Source organism: Taudactylus pleione, unplaced genomic scaffold, assembly GCF_031769625.1.
Source record: "Taudactylus pleione unplaced genomic scaffold, aTauple2 ptg001374l, whole genome shotgun sequence".
Taxonomy (NCBI): domain Eukaryota; kingdom Metazoa; phylum Chordata; class Amphibia; order Anura; family Myobatrachidae; genus Taudactylus; species Taudactylus pleione.
Genome location: NW_028285774.1, coordinates 166,810 through 193,705, shown reverse-complemented (window position 1 = coordinate 193,705; position 26,896 = coordinate 166,810). Strand labels below are relative to the sequence as shown.

At 46.8% G+C, this 26,896-nt stretch overlaps 1 protein-coding gene across 1 annotated transcript in view; it reads right to left on the bottom strand.

Annotated features, from left to right (window-relative positions):
• The window catches only part of LOC148442973 (T-lymphocyte activation antigen CD86-like), an 84,188-nt gene extending 57,737 nt beyond the window's left edge, over positions 1-26,451 (bottom strand). Inside the window, exon 1 of the mRNA XM_088463440.1 lies at positions 26,371-26,451. Coding sequence (XP_088319566.1) covers positions 26,371-26,382 — 12 coding nt within the window. The 5' untranslated portion in view covers positions 26,383-26,451. The remainder of the gene's footprint in view (positions 1-26,370) is intronic.
• Positions 26,452-26,896: the final 445 nt, after the last annotated feature.

Here is a 26,896-nt window from a genome sequence, read left to right as displayed (position 1 = left end):
AACGATTATAAAATAAAATGTCTCATCAATATAAATCAGTCACCAAAACCCTCATTCAACATCACACTAACAACAAAATAATGCCTTCTTTATACATTCGTAGTGGCCCAATTTAAAGGTAAAACTTTGCTTTATCTTTCCTAATCCATTAATCCAAATAGACAAAAATCAAGACAGAAGCAAAATAGCTGCGAATGAGTCACCGATATATAATAACAAATACCGGTTGCTTGTGTCCCCAGTAAAAAGGATTCCTGGAACCAATATGTAATGGAGGCAGCAGAACAGAGCTATAGGGACAGAACTTATTTCCGATTGTGAAATCTGACCATAGGTCATTGGAGTTTCCCTTCTAGATAAACTGTCACTTTACTACATGCAAGAACAAAAGCATCTGGATAAATAAACATCTGATTGGTTGATACTGGTTACAGCCACAACCAGACTGGACATCCTTAAATTCTGGCCAATGCCAGAAGGGCCGATGGCAAGATGAATGCAGGGGCAAACGCAGGATTTCCAGAGGGGGGTTTCCAAATGCTTAATTTTAGAGCAAGTGTGACCAGTCAATGAAGAGGGCAGAATTAGTACTTAACCAGCTTTAATAAGCGTCATACAAAGTGTATTGTGTGTATTAATTCCAGCGTATTCAGGACCAGTGATCACAGTAAGCCATTAGATGCGCCAGTAGGCCATCCTGCCTGAGCTAAACATATTTAGATGTGGGCACCATTCCAGACTATTATAGCAAGTCCGGGAGCCTAGAGGAGCAGCAGAAGAACCTAGCACTGCCCTGGACATACTGTATATGTACAGTACATATTGGGCCCTATAGCAGTGCATCTCTAACAGTGCATGTTTTCCAGATCTTCTAGTTGGTGCACAGGTTATTTATTACTGGCTGATACATGTTAAAAGATCCACAGGTGGTGCTAATTATTTCATTTGTGATACTTAGAAGAACATGCAGCACTAGTAACAATCTATTAAATTACTATTTTTATTGTGGTCATGGTGTGGGCTGGGGAGGGGGGTTTCCAGGCAGACGGAAACCCCCCCTGCATTTGCCTATGGAATGACTGGTCGAGCACCTTCGCCTCCCGTCCCTCTGCACTGCCATAAGGCGGGGCTCACATCATGCCCCCCGTCCCCGTCCCTGGTTACTGGAGCTTATTATAAGCAAAATTATAACTTATATCCTATATTATGCAATGTTTTGTACTGTAAGTCTTTTGCTCTGCAGAGCCCCTGTGGCACCATGTAAATAAATTATAATTATTATTATAATTATTATTATTATTATTAATAATAATAATAATAATAATAATTTTAATAATAATAATAAATATCTGAGCATCATAGTAATGATGGCGGATTCTCCTCAGATGATTTGCAGGTATGAAGGACATATATAAAGCTCTACACATTTAAAAGCAGATTATTAACTTCTAATTGATTCTTTAGACTTGCATGCTGTTTTGTAAATATCACTTTTATGCACCAATTGCACAAATTATATTTTAATATAATACATAGTCTCAGAGTATATTGATTGACATAGAATCATGTAAAGTGTGGAAGGGTTACAGCATACGTATGTACTCTCCTGGAATTTCTGAGTAAAACAAGTCACCCGCTTCCCGTATATTTGAGGTGAAATGCGTTGTTGGGCGAATCCTGCTGCTGTGAATCAGTGCCACACCACCCTCAAATGCCACTAGAACTTCCACATCCAGGAGTCCCACAAAGTAAGCTACTATGCCTGGCCTGCACTTATGGACGTGACCCGCTGCCTCCTGTTTATCTTCCTCAGGGGAAGGCTCTCCTTTCTTCCCACCTCTCCTATCCTCACAGGAGGCTAACGGACCCTTGTATCAATGAGTTTTATCATACACAACGCGTTTTAAAACTCTTGCGTATGATTACTGGTGCTCACGCCAATCAGCTCCCAACTGTCAACTGTCAAACAGATGACAGTTGGGAGCTGATTGGCTGGAGCACCATTTATCATACACAATGAATTTTAAAACTCATTGCGTATGATAAAATTTGTTTATAAACAGACAGTAGAAGAGCTAGAGTCCATGCACCTGATTACGTACAGCACCAGTACTCAGGCACAGATAGGCTGGGACTCTGGTGTTGCAGTGATCACTCCTGACCATGCACCGGCCTATCAGTGTCAGGGAGCCGCTGCATCATGTAATTAGGAGCAGAACCCCTAAGTCTTCTATTTGCTGCTTCTACTGTCTGAGTATAGAGGGAGAAGGGGGAGGGATAGTAAAAAGGGGTAATGAAAAAGATGAGTGGGTGTAACAGATGTAAGGAATAACATGGGTCGGGGTGCACACCCCGACCTCGGTCGGGGTGGGATGAAAAATAGGGGTGAGTCATACTTCCCAACATTTTGGGAAGAGCACCAATGAATGGGACATTCTTATAAACCATTTAGCCCATTTGGGGCAGGGATGTCCTGATTGAGACATATATGTTAGATCAACACTGTTCTGCCGAAATTTGGAATGAAGGGAAGGTACAGTACTGTACAGTATGAGTAAGGGGTGAATAAGGGCCTGAGTGGGGAGATGTATAGGGGAAGTGTCAGGTTGCGGCCTAGGATCGGCCGTTACTCACCACAGCGTCGGCTTCCCCTGGTCCCTTGGGTGATCAGACGTCAGGTGCGACGGCGAGTAACGCGCTGAGTATTATACCTAGAGCCATGTAGACCTCCATGAGTTGCGCTGTGCCTGGTTGCTGCGGTTGCCGTCATGGGCGCAGCCATGACAGTTCACATCACCTGACTAACCTTTACCCAGCTGACGCTGTCCACCAATGATATGCTACCTTAGGTATAAAGCCAGTCTTCAGATGGAAGGAAGTTGCCTGCGCAACGTTGTCGCTACCCTGTGTATTGCTGATACCCCGTTCAAGGTTCCCTACGTGATCTCCTTGAGAATCAAATGCTAGCTCCTTGTGCCACAGTGTGTCTGAAACATCTTGCCTGTGTGTGTGCTACAAGTGCCAACCTTTTGTGCAGCAGTGAGTCCTAACACCACACCTGTGTGCAACTCGGATACAGCCCTCTGATGCAACATTGCATCCAAAACTTCACCTGCGTGCTATACGGAACCACCATCTGATGCAATTGTGCGTCTATATACCTCACCAGTGCGCTATACCTGCACCACCTTCTGACGCAACTGGGCCTGTACAAAAATATGGACTGGAATTAAGTCTTTTGTTTTATAATTAGATGTATTTTCATATGTGTGTTATATTATATATTTATTGTGTTAGATTCTACCTGGTATTAGCTGCATAAATGTAGGGATCTGGTGACACCCGTTTTTAGGCTGTGGGTAGGTTTTATATGTGTGTTTATTTTTCCATCTTTTATCAATAGCTCTGATTTTAGCCGAGCCCGTTTTTAGGATAGGGTATATGTGTATTTGTGAGATAACCCCCATACACCCTGAGGAACGACCTAAGTGGTCGGAAACGCGTTGGTGCTAAAGAAGTAAGGGGGAACACTACACCATTTGGAAGTTTTTTCCATATTTTTCATACTATATGGTCCAGCCATTTACTTTTGTGACTCATTCCGGGTGAGATACAGATGGATGACTGAGAAATTATTCCCTATGGGCTGTTAGTGTTTTATATCAAAGGAATTTTTTATTATGTTGGAACTTCCATATTGTTTTTAAAGATTTTTTGGAATAAATTTACATATAAGGACATTCATGTGTATGGTGGATTTTCTTCATACTGAAGTCCAAAGAAACCTTTCTATGAACATCTATATCTGCACTAAGGTGAGCGTGGTTCCAATTGTGGTATAATTTTCTGTGGAGAGAAGTTTATATGACCTTTAACAGATAAAGATACCTTTCAAGGAACGCATTTATTTGCAATTAGGTGAGTGGAGAGTATTACCTCCACATGTTCATTTAATTATAGACCATCTATGACTAATTAGTCCTCTTCTCTCTATGGGTCTGGTGGAATCTGAGGGCCACATCTAGACGTGATCTTTTCAACAGGACAGCGCCAGTGGAATCGCTCATTTTTCTTTCTCTGGGCATCCAACTACCACGCCAGTGGGCGTCACTGGTATCATTAGCTGGCGCACCTGTGTGTCATATACCCTGTCTCCATGACACAGTGATAGTACCGCTCCTCGGCTCCGCAGTGCCTCAAGCACTTTTCTTCTGAGTCCTATGTTAGTATCCAGGTTCTTCTGGTAGAAGTACATCCTCTGGGCCATCGCTTATTTGGTCTCTATTCCAGTAATCTCAGACACCTGTCCAAAGGGCCGCGACCTGCCACCTGGGGGCAGCTAAATACCCATATCCCGCTTGGAGGGGTCACTGGTGAACACCTGCCAGTTGGTTAGACTCCGCGCCTATGGACAGGTCTCGTCAACGTCTAATATTGTGGATGAGGAGATCCTATATTCAGGCCCCACGCCTCCGGCTTCTATCTCCTCCAGGGACCTCAGCTTCCATCCCCTCCGAAGGGGATTCCGTTAAGCCAAGCGTGACAGGAAGTCTGTATATCTGAGCAAAGCTGTGTAATACCTCTTTTCCACCAAAAACCCAGGTCCGACCTGGGTTTTTGGACATGGTTCCAACCCTGGTCAGACCCAGGTCAGACCCATTTACACTGCACCTTCGATCTGGGTTACTCCCAGGTCACACCCAGTTCACACTGAAGTTAGGTCTGCCCTGCTAAACCTGTGAGGTCATAAAAAGTGGGAGGTGAATGCTCCACAACCACCAATCAGCTCATTTTAGGCATGACCCAGGTCAGATAACCCGGGTTGCACCGTTTACACTGCACCATTACCCGGGTCCATCCAGGGTCCAACCCTGGTAACTACCTGGGTTGGATTGCTGGGTCACTTGACCTGGGTTATTTTTCAGGGACCCTTTTACACTGAGCTGCGACCCGGATAGACCCAGCAAAAACCCAGGTTTTTGCTCTGGTGTAAAAGGGGTATAAGAGACACGTCAACTGCCACTTTGCATTAATACCATATAGCGGAAATTGCAAAGAAACACAGGGCCGTAACTAGGGTGGTGCGACACGTGCCATGGCACAGGGCACCGCTGGGAAGGGGGCGTTGTTCAGCTGTGCCTGTCAGTTTCCTGTTTATAATCATTCTCACTTGTAGCTTCCTCTTTGATGCTTGGCATCTCCTGGCCGCCCCTATCTCCTCCCTTTTGGACTCCTACTTCACCTGGCCTCCTCCACTCCAGTTACGTCTTTATTGTTTAACGCACACATTTTAACTTGAACCTATCATCCATAATTATTGTGTATTATCACTGCAGCCATTGGTGTCACAGTGTAACAGTGGCTCTGGCAGTTTGTACAAAGGGATCAGTACTCTTTCATCATCGTACAGGACGAATCAGAATTTACATACCCCTTCCCCATGAGGCCACACCCCTTTTTCAGACATGCTCCTTATGTCCCTATTTGAAAAATTGTGTGTGTGTGTGCGGTGGGGGAGGGGGGAAGGGGGGTGGGCACCAAGACCAGGGCACCAAAAAGTCTAGTAACAGCTCTGAAGAAACAAAGATACTGTATACCAACTTCTTCTACTGTATGTGGCAAACACAAGTAAAATTATTGCTATAATAATAGCAATATACAGATCATGTGCATAAGAGCTTCATACTATTGCAATGTACAGTTCCCTATATTTAGAATGGTAAATGTTGCACAAAGCATTGTGTAGGTAAGAATTAGCCTCCGCAGAGGTGAAAAGAAAAATGAGCGCAGATTGTCTGCCGTATAATTCATATGTGCCCCGAATTAAAGGGATGATCTGAATTGTATGATTATACCTCTGAGCTTTACAAAGGCCCCGTCGTGACGCGCAGCTGTTATCACATGACTTGCACGCTCGTGTTTTAGTCTGTCTATTTGAGTTCATTCCTGTCCAGCGCTGCGGAACTTGCGGAGTCTAATGGTGCATACACACGATCAGATTTTTCCTTCAGATATGAACGATAACGATTTAAAAATCGTTCAGTCGTTCATATCTGAAGGAAAATCGTTCATATCTGACATGCCTGAACGATGGACGATCAACGATGCGCGTTCCCGTTTGTCAGATAACGATATCTGACATCTGATGGGTTTGCAGTCAGACTTGGACGATTCCATTCATTTTAATGCAGTCAAAAATCGTTCAATCGTTCAAAACTTTGGTAAAATCGTTCATATCGTTCAGATCGTTCAGTCGTTCATCTGACAAATCTGACAAATCTGACAAATCTGACCGTGTGTACGCTCCATAAAGCTGCATACACACACAACGATTTTGTTATCAATGATTTTCTGAATGATTTTCTGAACGATTAACTGTCAGATTATCTGTCAGATTTTTTAAAGTGTAATGAACGATTTTTTTTGAACTACAAACGATTTTTGCATATTCCCTTAATGAAAATCGTTGAGTTGGTCAGTCTGACTGAATTACAAACTACAAATTAGGGGTGTGCACCGGCCACTTTTCGTGTTTTGTGTTTTGGTTTTGGATCTGGATCTTTCTTCGTGTTTTGGATCTGGATTGGTTTTGCCAAAACCACCCTTCCGTGTTTTGGGTTCTGGGTTTTGTGTTTTGGATCTGTATTTTTTTGAAAAAAAGCATAAAAACAGCTAAAATCACAGAATTTGTAGGTTTTTCTGCTCCTATGCTATTATTAACCTCAATAACCTTAATTTCCACTCATTTCCAGTCTATTCTGAACACCTCACACCTCACAATAGTGTTTTTATGTCCAAAAGGTTGCACCGAGGTAGCTGGATGACTATGCTAAGCGACACGAGTGGGCGGCACAAACACGTGACCCATCTAGGAGTGACACTGCAGTGGCAGACAGGATGGCAGTTAGAAAAACTAGGCCCCAAACTGTACATAATGCAAAGAAAAAAAGAGGTGCAAGATGGAATTGTCCTTGGGCCCTCCCACCCACCCTTATGTTGTATAAACAGGACATGCACACTTTAACAAATCAATCATTTCAGCGCCAGGGTCTGCCACACAACTGTGGCTGAAATGATTGGTTCGTTTGGGCCCCCACAAAACAAGCTGGCAATTAATGTGTCCCTGCACAAACTGGCTCTACGGAGGCAAGATGTCATCCTCATCCTCCTCATCCACCGATTCCTCACCCTCTTCAGTGTGTACATCCTCATCCTCACAAAGTATTAACTCGTCCCCACTTGAATCCACCACCACCACAGGTCCCTCTGTACGTTCTGGAGGCTGGTCTCCCTGGAAGAGCTGATAATTCATTTTGATGAACATCATCTTCTCCACATTCTGTGGAAGCAACCTCCTACGCCTTTCGCTGACAAGGTTCCCGGCTGCACTAAACACTCTTTCGGAGTACACACTGGAGGGGGGGCAACTCAGGTAAAATAGAGCCAGTTTGTACAGGGGCCTCCAAATTGCCTCTTTTTCCTGCCAGTACAGGTATGGACTGTCTGACATGCCTACTTGGATGCTGTCACCGATGTAATCCTCCACCATTCTGTCAATGGTGACAGTATCATATGCAGTGACAGTAGACATGTCAGAAATTGTTGCCAGGTCCTTCAGTCCGGACCAGATGTCCAAACTTGGTCCTGCCTGCCCTGCATCACCGCCAGCGGGTTGCTTAGGATACCTAAGTTTTTTCCTGGCAGCCCCAGTTGCGGGAGAAAATGAAGAAGGAGCCGTTGACGTGTCACGTTCCGCTTCAGCTGACAGTGTGTTCACCAGCAGGTCTTTGCACCTCTGCAGGCTTGTGTCGGCCGGAAAGAGAGACACCACATAGGCTTTAAACCTAGGATCGAGCACGGTGGCCAAAATGTAGTGGTCTGATTTCAACAGATTGACCACCCTGGAATCCTGGCAAAGCGAATGAAGGGCTTCATCCACAAGTCCCACATGCCGAGCGGAATCGCTCCGTCTTAGCTCCTTCCTTCACTTTCTCCAGCTGCTTCTGCAAAAGCCTGATGAGGGGAATGACCTGACTCAAGCTGGCAGTGTCTGAACTGACTTCACGTGTGGCAAGTTCGAAGGGCTGAAGAACCTTGCACAACACGGAAATCATTCTCCACTGCGCTTGAGTCAGGTGCATACCCCCCTCCTTTGCCTATGTCATAGGTGGATGTATAGGCTTGTATGGCCTTTTGCTGCTCCTCCATCCTCTGAAGCATATAGAGGGTTGAGTTCCACCGCGTCACAACCTCTTGCTTCAGGTGATGGCGGGGCAGGTTCAAGAGTGTTTGCTGGCGCTCCAGTCTTCGGCACGCAGTCGCTGAATGGCGAAAGTGGCCAGAAATTTTTCGGGCCACCCAAAGCGTCTCCTGCACGCCCCTGTCGCTTTTCAGAAAATTCTGCACCACCAAGTTTATTGTGTGAGCAAAACATGGGACGTGCTGGAATTTGCCCAGATGTAATGCCCGCACAATATTGGTGGCGTTGTCAGATATCACAAATCCCCAGGAGAGTCTAAGTGGGGTAAGCCACTGGGCGATGATTTCCCTCAGTTTCTCTAAGAGGTTGTCGGCGGTGTGCCTCTTACTGAAACCGGTGATACACAGCGTAGCCTGCCTTGTAACGAGCTGGCGTTTCTGAGATGCTGCTACTGGTGACGCTGCTGCTGTTGCTGCGTAAGGTGATACATCTACCCAGTGGGCTGTCACAGTCATATAGTCCTTAGTCTGCCCTGTTCCACTTGTCCACATGTCCGTGGTTAAGTGGACATTGTGTACAACGGCATTTTTCAGGACACTGAGGACACTTTTTCTGACGTTTCTGTACAGTCTCGGTATCGCCTGCCTAGTGAAGTGGAATCTAGACGGGATTTGGAACCGGGGACACACTACCTCCATCAATTGTGTAAATCCCACTGCACTAATGGCGGATACCGGACGCACGTCTAACACCAACATAGCAGTCAAGGCCTCAGTTATACGTTTTGCTTCAGGATGACTGCTGTCGTACTTCATCCTCCTCGCTAAGGACTGTTGGAGGGTCAATTGTTTAGTAAAAGTAGTGGTGTTCCTACTTCCTCTCTGGGATGATGAACGACTCCCAGCAGCAGCAGCAACAGCAGCAGCGGCAGCAGTAGGCGTAGCAATGCAGGATCCTCCGGAGGAATCCCGGATAGGAGAGTCAGTCATGCCAGTGATATGGCCTGCAGGACTACTTCCGATCCTGACTAAGGAGGAAATTGACGAGGAGGGAGTTGACGGTGTGGTTTGCAGGCGCTTGGATACAACAGGACAACGGGATTTAGGTGTCCCTGGACTGCTTACGGTCTGAGCCAAAGTTTCTGAACTTGACAGTAACTTTTTATGAACGCGCTGCAGGTGCCGTATAAGGGAGGATGTTCCTAGGTGGTTGACGTCCCTACCCCTACTTATTTCACCTTTACATATGGTACATATGGCAAGACAGTTGTTGTCCGGATTTGGATAGAAATATTGCCAGACCAAAGAGGTGGAATGTTTGGTCTTCTGCCCAGGCATGACCGTGATGGGCTTTTTCATCCCACGGACAACAACTGTCTCCCCCGGAGCCTGATTTAAACAAACCACATCACCATCAGAATCCTCCTCGCCAACTTCCCTCCTCAGCGCCAGCTACACCAGTATCCTCATCCTGTTGTACTTCAACAGTGACATCTTCAATTTGCATATCAGCAAGTGGACTGTGGGTGCTCCTTTCAGCACTTGCAGGGGGCGTGCAAATGGTGGAAAGAGCCACCTCTTCCCGTCCAGTGCTGGGAAGGTCAGGCATCGCAACCACCACCACACTTGGACTCTCCTTGGGGATTTGTGATATCTTCTTAGAAAGCACAGTTCTTCGCTGTGCTTTTGCCAGCTTAACTCTTTTGATTTTTTTAGTGGGAGGAGTGCTTCCATCGTCATGTGAAGCTGAACCACTAGTCATGAACATACTAGGGATCGACCTTAGCCGTTCCTTGCCACTCCGTGTCGTAAATGGCATATTGGCAAGTTTACGTTTCTCTTCAGCTGATTTAAATGTCTTTTTCAAGGTCATTTTCCTGAACTTTGCCATTTGGGATTGTATGTGCCCTCTACTATGACATTGGGCATCGGCCTTGGCAGACGACGTTGATGGCATGTTATCGTCTATGTCATGACTAGTGGCAGCAGCTTCAGCACTAGGAGGAAGTGGTTCTTGATCTTTCTCTATTTTATTTTTATCGGAGAAAGTTTGGTCCTCCATTTATGTTATATCGATTTGATATATACGTGCGGCTAAACACAGAAAATAATTTTTTTTTTGGTTTGGACTGGAGTGTACTTTGTGGGTTACAGCACCCTTTAACGGTCAAGCCAGCCGGCCCTTTACTTATGACACAGGCGCACGCTTGGCACTACTTTGTTGATGCACGTGCGGCTACTGCGCACACAATTCACAAACACAGAAAATAATTTTTTTTTGGTTTGGACTGGAGTGTACTTTCGGGGGTTACAGCACCCTTTAACGGTCAAGCCAGCCGGCCCTTTACTTATGACACAGGCGCACGCTTGGCACTACTTTGTTGATGCACGTGCGGCTACTGCGCACACAATTCACAAACACAGAAAATAATTTTTTTTTGGTTTGGACTGGAGTGTACTTTCGGGGGTTACAGCACCCTTTAACGGTCAAGCCAGCCGGCCCTTTACTTATGACACAGGCGCACTCTTGGCACTACTTTGTTGATGCACGTGCGGCTACTGCGCACACAATTCACAAACACAGAAAATAATTTTTTTTTAGGTTTGGACTGGAGTGTACTTTCGGGGGTTACAGCACCCTTAACGGTCAAGCCAGCCGGCCCTTTACTTATGACACAGGCGCACGCTTGGCACTACTTTGTTGATGCACGTGTGGCTACTGCGCACACAATTCACAAACACAGAAAATAATTTTTTTTTGGTTTGGACTGGAGTGTACTTTCGGAGGTTACAGCACCCTTTAACGGTCAAGCCAGCCGGCCCTTTACTTATGACACAGGCGCACGCTTGGCACTACTTTGTTGATGCACGTGCGGCTACTGCGCACACAATTCACAAACACAGAAAATAATTTTTTTTTAGGTTTGGACTGGAGTGTACTTTCGGGGGTTACAGCACCCTTAACGGTCAAGCCAGCCGGCCCTTTACTTATGACACAGGCGCACGCTTGGCACTACTTTGTTGATGCACGTGCGGCTACTGCGCACACAATTCACAAACACAGAAAATAATTTTTTTTTTGGTTTGGACTGGAGTGTACTTTCGGGGGTTACAGCACCCTTAACGGTCAAGCCAGCCGGCCCTTTACTTATGACACAGGCGCACGTTTGGCACTACTTTGTTGATGCACGTGCGGCTACTGCGCACACAATTCACAAACACAGAAAATAATTTTTTTTTTGGTTTGGACTGGAGTGTACTTTCGGGGGTTACAGCACCCTTAACGATCAAGCCAGCCGGCCCTTTACTTATGACACAGGCGCACGCTTGGCACTACTTTGTTGATGCACGTGCGGCTACTGCGCACACAATTCACAAACACAGAAAATAATTTTTTTTTGGTTTGGACTGGAGTGTACTTTCGGGGGTTACAGCACCCTTTAACGGTCAAGCCAGCCGGCCCTTTACTTATGACACAGGCGCACGCTTGGCACTACTTTGTTGATGCACGTGCGGCTACTGCGCACACAATTCACAAACACAGAAAATATATTATTTTTTTAGCACTTGGGGGGAGCACCCCTGATGGACAGAGCACCCCCTGGACAACACTACAGCACCCCTTTAGGACTGGGACACTGCACAGGACTTTGGAGTGGACACAGCCCCTATGGAGAACTGACTGCACAACACAGTCCAGCCAGCCCCTATGGACTTTGAAGTAGTGGACACAGCCCCTATTAACAACAGCAGCACAGCACAACACAGCCAGCCCCTATGGACTTTGAAGTAGTGGACAACAGCAGCACTACACTACACTACACTACACAGCACTAACTCCCACCCTCCCTCTTCACTGTCCACAGCCGAGTGAGAAAATGGCGCCGACGCGGGTACCTTATATAGGATCCAAAACCCGCGAGACTCGGAAGGCGGGATGATGACGTTTTGCCTCGATGTCAGATCCGAGTCAGGCGGGAAAAGTCGAGCCTGACTCGGATCGGACTCGGATCGGGGGGGCTCGGGGGGGGTTCGGATTTCAGAAATCCGAACCCGCTCACCCCTACTACAAATGTGAACGCGCATGAACGATAATCGTTCATCGTTTTAACTCAGAAAGTGAACGATTTTTTCAACGATTGAACGATAAACGATATTGTTAACGATAATCGTTCAAAAAATCGGTGTGTGTGTATGCACCTTTAGAAATAAACTTTGATGATTATGATGACGATTCATTTTGACAGCAGATTTGTACCCATAGAGCAATAAATTAATTTATATGATCTCAGCTTTTGCTGACCGGAAGTGACCTTTGTCACCTTTCTCACATTGTAAATAGTGGGAGAGCTGATCATGTTTTATTGTCACTGCTTTGTGTTGTGCAGAGTGTGACACGTAAACTGGTCAAACAAGACGGTGTGCTGTTACATCATTTGGTAAAGGGAAAGTTTGAGTTTGTAAATTGGAATGTAAACAGACATTCACAGAACTTTGGTAGTGTGCATTGAGCAACAATCAATTATCTAACTGAACAGTAATGTCGACAGCTGGACCTCATGGTGATCTCCCGCAGTACATCGCGCTGAATAATATTGGCTGAATCTGAGTGGGATGCAGCGGGGATGTCGGACACAGTGGAGGTATGGTTTTCATGTTCGCATGTGTCTGTCTGAGTTGCACTGTGCATGCTCTCTGGTGGTGTTTGTACAGAGGGCTTCATTCAGAGCCGCTCGTAAGCGGCCGCTCGTTCGTTCCGAGCGATGTTCGCACATCTGCGCATGCGTACGGATTGTAATACGCATGCACGAACCAGTCAGTGCGGCCGAAAATCGTGTGCTCGCTAAATAGCGAATGCCTGCTATTTTGAGTGACAGTAGGAGGCGGTTGTGGGTGGTAACAGGGGAAGGTGCTTGAAAACAGGGAGTGGAATTCCGAACGCAGGCGTGCCTAAAGGTCAAAGCGGGCGTTTTAATGGTGTGCATAATTAATACAGCAGCGTCATTGACCACGTCACCTGGTTGTTTTATAGTCAGAACTGCTCGCAAGATAGCGGTAGGAAAAACCAACCACAAGAATAGTGAGCAGTTCATATGCCGTTCGATGTACTCGATTAATCTAATAAATAGCGGACATGACGTATGATGCGAGTGGCCAGGGGGCGTTTTTTTCAAAATTACGACCGCATGTTTTGTACGCTCGTTCAGACATAGAGGTGTCAACAGACCGCAAAGAGTGAACGGTTAATTTGAATAGCCACCCCCTTTTTCTGAACGAGCGAGCGCAAATAGCGTCCGGCTCTGAATCAGACCCAGAGGCCCTGATTCAGAGCCGGACGCTCTGACAGAGCGCTCGCTCTGAATCAGGGCTGGTCTTTTTTTTTTTTTAGAACGGCCTTCTGGCCGCTCGCATAGCTGTGGGACCACCCACAGCTATAGCGAGCGGCCAGGAATATGGTTGCGATGGTCAAGACCATCGCGACCATCGGGCTTGCGACGAGACCCTTGTGGTAGGGTCTCAATGCCACAAGCCCCAGAGAGCTTTCGGCTCTAACAGAGCCGAAAGCTCTCCCATTGACATCACTTGTGATGTCAGTGGGGCCGCCCCCAGACGGTAGGCGTTCTCATGGGAACGCCTCCGTCTGGCCAGCCACCCCCCCGGCCCGCCCACCAAAGGGGGTGTGCTGTCACTCAACATCGACAGCACGCCCCCTTTGGTACGAGACCCGGAGCGACGGATTGCCCATCGCTATCCGGGTCTTGCACATGTGCGCGACGGAGTCGGCTCCGTCGTGCGCATGCGCTCTGGGCCACCATCGACCCGGTTGCGAGCGCTCAGCGCTTGCGACCGGGTCTGAATCAGGCCCAGAGTGTCAGATCAAATCTAGACGCATTGTAGCAGAAATGTAAGAGGTGACTGGGAGGTACAGTAGCATGTAGGCACTGAACCACTCACATAGGAGAGGTTCACCACCTGAAACGGGAAGCAGTCGATAAGCCGATGGACGGAATCATGACCGCCGGCTTCCCGACTGTCTAATCCCGGCAAGTGTCTAATGACAGGTGTCGAAATCCCAACGCCTGTCATTTTACCTACGCCGGGAGCCCGACACCCGGCTTACCGATCGAAGGTAAGCCGGGCGACAGGTGAGGACAGCCGCGGGGGAGGGGAGAGTTAGGTTCGAGGCTCCCGGGGCGGGACTTAGGGTTAGGCACCCCCCTAGGAGGGTTAGGTTTAGGCAGCGGGGAAGGGGGGGTTAGGTTTAGGCACTTAGAGGGGGGATTAGGGTTAAGCACTGGGGGAGGGAGGTTAGAGTTAGGCACCCCTAAGGGAGGGTTGGGGGGGGGAAAGATTAGCGATACTTATCTTAATCACCGTTTGGGATTTTCACCCATGTCGGGCTGCCGCTGTCGGGCCATGTGGCCGGCGGTAAATCATACCGATCCCCCTGAAACTGCATTACCATAGGGCTGGTGCAAGTTTTATTGGTGCGACCGATGGAGGTGTCTAAAGTCATAGGCAAACGCAGGGGGGTTTCCGGTGCCTGGAAACCCCTCTCCCCAGCCCAAACCATACCATAATAACAGTATATAATTCAATATTACTAGAGCTGCATGTTTTAAAGAACTCAGTATCACAAATGAAATAAATACCACAACTAGTAATGATTACACCTGTGCACCAACTAGAAGATATGGAAAACATGCACTGTTAGGGGTGCACTGCTATAGACTATCTATAGGGATAATTATTAATACTGTATAACATACACTTTCCAGTGCACAAGGAGACCAATGCGTACATATACTCAGGGCCGGTACTAGACTTCTAGGCACCCTAGGGAAAACCTCTGCATGTGCCCCCAATCCCCCCCCCCGCCCCCAGGTGCCCCCACCTTGCTATACTCATTTAACCCCTCAGGTGAAAATGACTTTGCACAGGTGGAGTGGCAGATAAGTTTTGTGTTAAAAAAAAAAATATATATATATATATATATATACCACCTGTACAAAGTCATTTTCACCTGAGGGGCTAAATGAGTGCGAAGAGGGGGGCGCAGGCAGAAGTATGTATGTATACACACACACATATATATATATATATACTGTATACACACATTATATATAGGTGCGGCACTACACGCAGAAAGAAAACTTCACACACAGCTTGTAGGTGTCAACGTTTCAATGCTTAACACACAGCATTTTCATCAGAACAATTAAAAATATACAAACAGTCTCACCTTATATATGCATGTAACACCCAGTGCTCATGCGCGGGCTGGTCAGAGCAGGACTACACGCCCGACCACCGGCGCTGCTCTGATGACGTCATCACGTCACAGCGCTAGTGTGCCATCACCATAGATACAACAATAACGACAACAAATGAATATATATGGGCATAGCAAAATCACTCACATGAGTACTCGTACATAACCCTATGTGTAATCATGATCTAGAAAAACACTTAGGGCCTGATTCAGAGCCGTTCGCTATTTGCGGTCGTTCGTTCAAAAACAAGGGGAGGCTATTCAAATGATCCATTCGCAAATTGCAGTCTGTTCACACCTCTAAGTCTGAACGAGCGAGCAAAACATACACTCGTTTATTTGATAAAAAAGCCCCCTGACCGCTCGCACCATACGTCATGTCCGAGTACATCGTACAGCGTATGAACTGCTCGCTATTCTTGTGGTTGGTTTTTTCAACCGCTATTTTGCGAGCAGTTCTGAGTTAAAAAAAAACAAGTGACGTGGTCAATGACGCTGCTGTATTAATTATGCACTCCCTTAAAACGCCCGTTTTGACCTTTAAGCACGCCTGCGTTCGAACTCCACTCCCCCGTTTTCAAACACCTTCCCCTGTTACCACCCACATACGCCTCATTCTGTCACTCAAAATAGCAGGCACTCGCTATATAGCGTACAAACGATTTTCGGCCGCACTGACTGGTTCGCGCATGCGTACTAAAAACCGTACGCATGCGCAGATGTGCGAACATCGCTCGGAACAAGCGTACAGCCGCTAGCGAGCGGCTCTGAATGAGGGCCTTAGATGGCAACATTGAAATGTTACCAAAATATGTAGGCATGTATCTAGCTATACAATAGAAAAACAGCAGGACAATACGTGTTGCAAATACTATGGGGACATCAGCTCTGCATGGTATGCATCATAGATCCAAACAAATAATGATATAGTTATAAGTAATAACACAGTATATTGATGTAATACTAAGTGTGGACCAGAACCAGAGTATATTAATACTGAATTACAAGAATGAGCCCAAGCCTAGTTGCTCATTAAACCCCCTAGGGGCCATGGTGCCTAGTCAGGCTGCTCACTCCTGCCACTATTAATCGCTGTTCTAATAGCGCTCCTATGGGCAGCCATGCGTTCCTTAAATGACCTTTCTGTTTTTCCGATATAAGAAAGTCCGCAAGGACAAATAATCTGATAAACAACAAATTGCGTATTACATGTAAGTTTGTGGCGTATAGAGTATTTATATCCTGAGTGGGGGTGATAGAAACTATCGCCGGGTATCAAGTATCTGCAGGCAGTGCAAGTACGCCTGATGCGTCCTAGTTTGCCCCCACCACTACTATCTGCCATGGGACCAGGGCTCGATACATCGGTTTTAACTAGGATATCTCTAATACCGCGGCCACGCTTATAGCATGACAGAATGTTGGTATCATGTAATATTAGATCGGGGTCAGATTGCCATCGTTTCTTTGATATTTTATTAATATGTAGGCTATTAGGGTTATATTGGTTGACCCATGGTATAAACGGTGCTTTGTTTTTAGTCTGATTCTGTGCCAGAGTGGTGTTTCCATCCAAGCTTAATACCCGTAGCTTAGTTTCCTCCAGCAACTTGGGGTCATAGCCCCTAACTATAAATTTCTGGATCATCTCATCCATTTGTATTTCAGCCACTCGAGGATCAGTGGTAATACGTTTAATCCTCAATAATTGAGAGTAAGGCAGACCTCTAATTAGGGGTTTAGGATGACAACTGTCGAATCTAAGTAAGTTGTTTCTGTCTGTTGCTTTATGGAATAAGCTAGTGGAAATTATACCCTGGTTGATGGATATATTAACATCCAAGAAATTAACATGATCATTACTTATGTTGTAAGTTAATTTGACTGGGCTGTCACTGCTGTTATGTCTGTCTATATGATCTATAAGATCACTAGAAATTTTTGGGCCCCATAGCAAAATTTTTAAGCCCCCCCCCAACTTAGGTCTTACACAATGCCCACATTAGTAGTTCCCCTAAAACACTAAATGCCCACTGTAATGGTGCCCCTTACGCAGTGCCCCCAGTAGTAATAATGCCCCCTGGAAACAATGCCCCCTGGTACTAATGCCTCTAAAAGTAATGCCCCCTGTAGTAGTGCCCCAGTAGTAATGCTCCCTGCAGAGCCCCAGTAGTAATGCCCCTTGAAGGTCCCCCAGTAGTAAGGGCCCCCCCTGTAGTGCCCCCAGTTGTAGTGCTCCCAATAGTGCCCCCAGTAGTAGGGCCTCTGTAGTGCCCCCATATGTTGCCCCCAGTAATGCCTCCAGTAGTGCTCCCAGCAATAACACACACCCCCGCACACACACAAATAAACAACACAATACTTACCTTAAACCCCGCTCCAGTGCCTGCTGCTGTCCGTCCCCAGCGCCCGATTCTCAGAACTATGGGAGTGACATCATGACGTGCCTGCTGCTGTCCGTCCCTTGCATCCGCTCCTCGGAACTATGGGAGTGACATCGTGACGTCACTCCCATAGTGCACTGCGGGACCCAGAAGCTGGAGCTCAGGAGTGAGCTCCGTCCTCCGGCTGGCGCCGGGGAAGGAGAAGGAGCTGGGCGCCCGATGGTAACACAATCTCAGCAGGCACCCGGCAAATGGAGGGCGGGAACCGGGCGGACGCCCTCTAGTGGCCGGCGCCCCTAGGTAGATGCCTAAGCTTGCCTAGTGGAAGTGCTGTCTCTGAATATACTGTCTGTCCAGGGCAGTGCTAGGTTCTTCTGCCACTCCCCAAATGCCTGGACTTGCTCCAATGCTCTGGAATGGTGACCCCACAGTTGAAATAAAAACATTCAGCTTCGGCAGGATGGTCCTACTGCTGCATCTAATGGGTTGACAATGTTTGCTGGCCCTGTATATGTTGGAATTATGACATACACTGCAGTTTATATGACACACATTATAGCTGTTTAGTGCTAATTATGCCCTCTTCACAGACTGGCGAAACTCGCTCTAAAATCAGGAACTAGGAAACCCCTCTGTAGAAATTCTGCGTTTGCCCCTGAAAGTGGTATTTCAGGGTCTATGGAAAATGACAGCGAGCGTCTCGTTCCTTACACATCCAGACGCATGGCTGTACCCCAGGAAAGGGCTTTGTACTGTAGCAGTACTGGTATAAAGTGCAGGCAAGACTACAGCAAAAGACAAAGACAACTGCAACTGCGTCGACTCAGAGACAGCCCCATATTATCTTCTGGCCACATCTATAAACACTTGCACTGGAGACTGAAGTTGCAGATTCACTTTGTACTTTGTACTCCTTCCCCCCCAGCCTAGTGACTCACTTTGTCCTACTATAAATCTACATATACAGTTGTAATCATCTAGCTTGGCGGTGACTACAAGACACAACCAAAGAAATAATTGATTTACTGCTTAAGAAATACATTGGTTTATTGCTTCTAACCCTTAACAACCTTGTATAGCTTACTTAACTTAAACTAATAAATAACGACACAGACAACAAGAGCTTGGCTAAAAAGGTCACAGCTTTTATTTATAATTAATTAACCTAACCAGGGTGGCAAAGAGACGCTGCAGGCTCAGTTCTAGCTTTTACTTTGCTCAAATACTCGGGGAACGACTGACACGTCCCCCCTCTAGACGCACTAACGCTGCGAGGGTCCCACTTCCCTCCTGGGCGAATCCGAGACGCTTCCGTACAAAAAGCGCCCGGGTCCCCCCGTGCGGAGCAGGACAAATTCGCCAGGTTCATCGAGGGCAAGTGCCCCCACAACGTATCTTACGCCACATAAAGCCACTGAGCTGCAGCGTACTCCCGCCATGCTGCGCCTCCCCTGAATTGGGAAGAAAAAGTTAGTATGACACAACATAAACAGTAACGGGTGGGATGGTGAGTTTCAAAGATTCAGGAACCAAGAGGCTGTCCATGCTCACACAGACCAATATATACTGATCATCTTCTGACCACTCCTTCAAGCAATATCATTGGCTCACCCAACCAGCTTACCATACAGTCATACAGCAAAAAACATAGTATTCTTAGTTATACTCACGCTTATCCAGCCTTCGCATACTATAACCAGTATAATAACACAGCTCAAAATCGCTGTATTCTAACTTATAAAGAGCACACCCGAACTTAGGGGTTCCGAGTTGAATCAAGTTCCGGTTTGGAATCACTTCGGGATTCCGAGTTGAACCGGTTCAATTCTGCAGTCAGTTCACAACTTGGATTTAAAAACCAAACTCGGGTTTTGGATTGCACGTAAACAGGTCCAGAATACTGTTGCGGTTTTAACAATCTTTTTAAATCGATTTTTATTTATTTTATTTCATTGATTTTTATACATTTTTAAGGAAACCAAAACACCTGAGGGTGGTTTTTGCCAAAACCAAAACACGATGATGAATTAAAACCAAAACCCTGGGGTTCGCGCACATCTCTATTATAAAGTGCTAGTTCACGCTCTTAATAACCATTCACCTACATCAGGACATAACACCAAATATAGTGCCCAGAAATAATGTGTGGCAACTGTTGAAATTTGGAGTGCGCTCCTGCGCTGCCTCCATCTATGCTCCATAACTGACGCATATTACCTAACCAAATGCCCGCCATTTGCTCTACTGCGCATGCGCGGAGCCATCTGGTCACAGTGTTTGAGCGCCACAGTGGGACACGGAAGTGTTGAACATAGCTCCAGAGGCCCTGACGGAGTATCCTGCATACTGACCTATATGCACAGCGCATCCTGCGTATACAAGCTCCGATACCTAAATACATCACTAGCTGGTGATGTATATTCTCAGCTCAAGCGCTACTTCATTCAAACCAACCAGTGTGTAACTGTAAGTGCGGCTGTAACAGTAACTGCTATACTTCAAATAAACCTGACACCTGGTTATGCACCAGGACTGTTCAGTGTGTCTGCAATTCCGCTAGTGTTGCTACTAACTCTGCATATCACCAACAAATAACACACATAGGGCCTGATTCAGATCCGGTCGCAAGTGCTGAACGCTCGCAACCGGGTCGATGGTGGCCCACAGCGCATGCGCACGACGGAGCCGGCTCCGTCGTGCACATGCGCGAGACCCGGCTAGCGACGGGCACTCCGTCGCTCCGGGTCTCGCAACAAAGGGGGCGAGCTGTCGATGGTGATTGACAGCTCGCCCCCTTTGGTAGGCGGGCCGGGGGCATGGCCGGCCAAACGGAGGCGTTCCCGAAGGAACGCCTACCGTTTGGGGGCGGTGGAGAGATTCCAGCTCTGTGAGAGACGAAATCTCTCTGGGGCTTGCGGCCACGAGACCCTACCACAAGGGTCTCGTCGCAAGCCCAATGGTCGCGATGATCAAGACCATCGCGACCATCATCATGGCCGCTTGCATAGCTGTGGTCACCCACAGCTATGCGAGCGGCCAGGAGGCCGTTCTTGAAAAAAAAAAAAACGCCCTGTCAGAGTGTCCGGCTCTGAATCAGACCCATAGTTCCTAGAAAGTATGAATTAGCGTAGTCAGTCCCCGATGAGGTTGGTGGATCCTGCATGCACATACCATACTTGCATAGCATACCCTACTGGTATGTCCGTGAGACATACTTGCCGACATTCAGCTCCCTCCTTCCGGGAGGGAGCTGAATGCCTGCATTGTGTGGGGGGCGTGGCCGGGCTATGATGCCGTTTTGGGGGCGGGGCCGGGGCGTGACCGCACGATCGCGTCATCATGGCCCTGCCCCCTCTTCACAATGCCGGAAAAAAGGCATTGTGAAGCAGGGGGCGGAGCCACGATGACGCGATTCAGCGCGAATCGCGTCATCGGGCCCCCCGGCAGCGGGGGGTTTCGCTAGCAGTCTGAGGGGGTAGGCAGCAGTCGGGAGGCTTGCCTGCCTTTCTGGGGGGTCGGGAGCGGCACCCGATATTCGGGAGGCTCCCGACCAAATCGGGAGGGTAGGCAAGCCTGCCGTGAGACCCTTGGAATAATGGGAGACCTCCCGCTACCCTGGGAGGGTAGTCAAAGATCCCGATACTGTGATGACCTGGAGCAATGATGGACTTTGCTTTTGCAGTGTGGAAGAGATGAGAGCAGTTTTGTGCAGCACAGGGAGGGGGGAAGGGGGGTAGGGTCGCCACCTCCTCCCTTTAATGAGGAACACATATAATAACCTGTGTAATCCATGTGTCCCTTATTAAAGGAACGATCTGAATTATATGATTATGCCGCTGAGATTTACACATGCCCCGTCCTGACGCACAGCTGTTCTCACATGACTTGCACGTTCGCGGTTTCTCTGTCTGTCCAGCGCTGCGGAACTTGTGGAGTCTTATAAATAAGCTTTGATGATGATTTATTCTGGCAGCAGACTTGTACACATAAAGTGATATATTCATTTATGCGATCTCAGCTTTTGCTGACCAGAAGCGACCTCTGTCCCCTTTCTTACATTGTATATACTGTACAGTGGGAAAACTGATCATGTTTTATTGTCATTGCTTTGTGTTATGCAGAGTGTGACATGTAAACTGGTCTTACAGGAAAGTCTGCTGTTATATAACTTGGTGATGGGAAAGTGTGAGTCTGCAAACTGGAATGGGATACAGACATGCATAGAACTTTGGCAGTGGGCATTGAGCAACAACTGCTTATCTGAAAGAACAGAACTATTCTGCCAATTACATTCTACCCGTTACTATACCAGATCATTTTTATTTATCTTTTTATTAAAGTAAGAAGACTTATGTAGCACTGAAGTGGCAAAGTTGGTGGGAGTCAGTCATGTCTATAACCCTGACCCTCAATGGCCAAGATGACGACTGGTTAGCTGCCTGCATGGTGCTGGGTAGTTTGTGGGCAATGGAGGCACACACTATGCAATAACCTTCGAGCTGTTTTCATTCATTTTAATTGTATTTTAAACAATGCAAGAGGACTACGTGGCAATTTGGACCTGATGCAGAGCCGCTCGCTAGATGCGATCGCTCGCATTCAGTGTATGCAAATTTGTCAAAGTGACGACATGGGAAGTAATCGCTCACCAAGGCATTAGCATGCCCACTCTGGCTGTGCGACTGATCGCTCTGTGTATGCAGACACCCATTAGCGTATGTGGAGACGCCCACTAGCGCACGTCATCTCCAGGAAGTGTATTAAAACATTGGTACATCGAGGACCATCGGTAGTGATCGAAGCGCTTGTGGTTGCCTTACCCTGCCGCAAGCACTGCGAGGACTTCAGTGTAAAAAACAGGCATGTGACGTGTACTATGACGCTGCCTGTTAATTATGCACGCCTTAAAAACGGTGTTGAAAGACTCAGGCACGCCTGCTTTCGCACCTCCACACCCCCGTTATTACTGTCCTGCTCCTGTTACCACCCACAAACGGCCTCTCCTGTCACTCATTTCACTGGGCTGTCTTTGCTGGGCGAGCGAGCGGCCTGCGATCGCACAGAGTAGTTCGCTCACGCGCAGAACGGTGCGCGTTTGCAAACCATCGGGCCACTTGCGAGAGCACAGCGCTAGCGAGCGGCTCTGAATCAGGTCCCTTGTGTGAACAGATTTATTCATACGTGCCTACTTTTGACAAAGCATTTCAGGGAGATTGTGAAAGCAACACCTATGAGTGCAGCGTTACTGTGAACGTGTCCTGCTACATCTGAGAGGCGTGTCATAAAACTGATGTACATGCAAATGTAAATGAGCCCCAAAGCAGTTAGTAAGATCTACTTGTTGATGGAAACACACTGATACTTCTCACAAAATACATGTAGCCATAGGGATCATTGTGCCTTATACCCAATACAGGGAAATGATACTAATGATCCCATTTGAATGTATATATATGTTTTCTATGTTTTATATGACAGCATAATGGGGGTAAGGCACAATAAGGGAGATTGCTGGACTCTTCAGGGAGACAGGGAGATTGCTGCCATTTCAGGGAGTCTCCCTGACAATCAGGGAGAGTTGGCAAGTATGGTTTTATTACGCTGATGGACATGCGGGTCTCCGCTGAACAAGCCCTTTTATAAGCATATGACAAGGCCCAATGTGTCACACACTAAGACACCCATTTACTAATGATTACTATGCGACTTGGGCATGTCAGTACCGCCCATTATCGTATTGCAATATGCGATCATAGCGCCCAGAGTATCATCCGGCACACGCGGGAACACGGGCTCCGAAGAGCTGCCGGGGCTGCGCAGTCACACTGTATGTACATGCACTGCCGCCATTGCCAGGGAGGGTTCTGGGGGAAACCTTCGCCGGCTAATTATGCGGTGTAGCCCATAAGCTATAGCGGCTAATGCCATCTTCAGATGGCGTTATCTGCGGGGGCAATATCGAGAATGCTTCGCATTCCGGACATTGGTAAATTTGGCAGCATCGCATCCCCCATAGAGACCTACGGGGGACGCGGCTGTCGGCGGGAATGGAGGGATCACAGCAGGTATCGGAGATACTTGCTGCAGTCCCTCCTTCATACATCCGGGGGAAACTTTATAATTGAGGCTAACCCCAAAAATGGGTGTTTTTGAATATTGTACTTCAAATATACAATGATAAATATTCCCCATAGTGACAGATATATACCCAATATTATTTAACCCTTAAACTATCTCCCCGCACATGAGGATGCCGGTATGCAGCACGATACCTCACAGGCGCTGTTACAACATGAAATGACGCAGACTTTAAAAATACCGTAAGCTGGAGACTGATGTAACAGGCAGATCTGTGTATGATATGTAATGTGTGAGGCAAATACAGGGGCGATATGCAGGTTTATCTTTAATAGATAGATAAAGTGACACAAGATGCTTTGGCTGCTGATGTACAGAGAGTGTAGAGTAGAAGCCTGGATAACAGCTCGCCATTGGGAAGACCTGCAGAAAAATACATTTATGTACAGTTACTGATCCGCAGGCAAAAGAAAAGTGAAACTGAATCTGTAATGGTGCCCACGCATTAGGCATACATGCCTACCCTCCCGGTTTTCGTGGGAGGCTCCCGATTTTTCGGGTAACCCCCCGCACCCCCGGAAGGGTAGGCATTTCTCCCGCATTCTGCCCACTTTCTAGTGAAGTGGGCAGAATTAGGAGAATACCCGCGGCAATCGCGGGTCTCCGTGAAGGGGGCGGGGCTTAAGCTGTGATTCTGCATGAATCGCAGCATTTGGCCCCGCCCCCTATGTAAATTGTGGCCAATCGCGGCAATTTTACCGCGAGGGGGCGGGGCTTAATGACGCGAATCGCCAAGCCCCGCCCCCGTCGGCCCCCTGCTGCTTCTCTTACCCGGGCTTCTCCCGGGAAGAGAATATTAAAGGTAGGCAACCCTGACATTAGGCGATCTTGTGACGATGCGATATCGTGTCCGATTTCTCCCCTGGCAGTCGTGGGCACCATTTGGTGTAAATACTATCCAAACTGACCCCCGATCTATCATGCATCCAATACTATTCCAGGGCATTGTGTCTGAGATTTTCAGATTTTGCCTGCAGCAGGCAAGATCTGAAGATGCGATGTACGGCCAGCGGGGACGCGTATCGGCATCGTAATCGTGAGTGGAGACTCACGATTAGGACATATCTTACACGATCTGTTGTCCCGATGCGTCGGAATCGGGCTGATCGTGTAAAATATTGCCTAGTGTGTGGGCACCTTAACACAGCAAACCTGGCTTAGTGACTCCTGGCCATCACCGACTGCTGTTTGTCAGACTCATTGCAATGATCTCATCAACTGACAGCCTGCAGCGTGTTTCATTAACATGGGGAGATACTAACAGGGTGTGTAATCACAGGACCGCGATACTGCAAGAAAAATACATCATGTAAACCATAAAATGGATGGATGGATGGATGGATAGATATGAGATACATAGATAGATAGATAGATAGATAGATAGATAGATAGATAGATAGATATGAGATAGATAGATATGACATAGATAGATAGATAGATAAATAGATAGATAGATAGATAGATAGATAGATAGATATGAGATAGATAGATAGATAGATATGCTGTATGCTATGTACCCTATGCCAATGCTCTCTCACATGACTTCTTCCTACCAACTCACATTGTATTGCACTTATTGTATATGACAAACTGTTACTATGTATTTTGCTGCGGACACTTTTGATGCCTTAAACATAGAACACGATAATAAATAATAATGGATCTGATATGCAGCGTAGTCAATACAGTACATGATCCTATAGATCCAGTGGGACCCACACAAAAGACACAATGGCAATCAGAACAAACGACAAGCACCAGCCATTACATACACAGTTATATAGCCCAGTAGCAATGTAGGTTTTATATTAAATGTATAAAACATCAGCAAAGATGAAATACAGTAACCTCTGCACAGTTGTCACACACAATCCCCTCTATAACGGAGTACAAGGACACCTAATCCATGTAACACTCAGGAGAGATGTATCACGCCTTGGAGATGGAGAGAAGTTACAACCAATCAGCTTCTAGCTGTCATTTATCTGGCAAAGTCTTTGGAATGACAGTGAGAAGCTGATTGGTTGGTTTGGGTAACTTTTCCAATTTATCTCTCTCAAAGACTTTATACATTTCTCCCTATAGTCACCAACTAAATATGGAAAGGAAAATAATACATATATATATATATTCATATATGTAAAACATGTAAATCCCTTAGAAATATGCATGTCAATTATTAGAGAGCTTAGTATCTACACAACGATAAGGATTATTTTAATTATTGTGATAAAAGAACTACCTGGGAATGTGTCCAACCCTAAGAAATAAGTAACTTTTACAGAAAACGCCCAATAGATAAAACTTGTATTCCCAGTTCATAAACCAGTTCATTGCTGTAAACAAATGTACTATATTTTAAAAGTAACAACTTACGGGACTTGCCATCTGTTTGCTGGGTGAAGAGATTTATATCCAGCGAGAGCAGTTTCTGTAAGATGTTGTCTCTGCAGATGCCGCACACGGTCTGAGGATTTGGCAGAAGACTTAGGACTGAAATAAGTTGAGGAAGTGGAAGTAGCCAATCTCTGTAGGAGGAGGTTCCACTTATTTACTGAGAATTTCCCACCTTACATTTATTGGCCCTAGTCTGAGATGCAATTTACAGAGGAAACAAACAACAACACAGTGTAACATTTCTCGCTATCATGTTACCATTGTAATAACAACAACGCAGATTGAGGAGAATCCACAGCTATAGCGAGCGGCCAAAAAGATGGTCGCGATGGTCAAGACCATCACGACCATCGGGCTTGCGACGAGACCCTTGTGGTAGGTTCTCGTTGCCGCAAGCCCTGGAGTGCTTTTGGCTCTCAGAGCCAAAAGCAATCCCACTGACATCACTTGTGATGTCAGTGGGGCCGGCCCCAGACGGTAGGCGTTCCCATGGGAACGCCTCCGT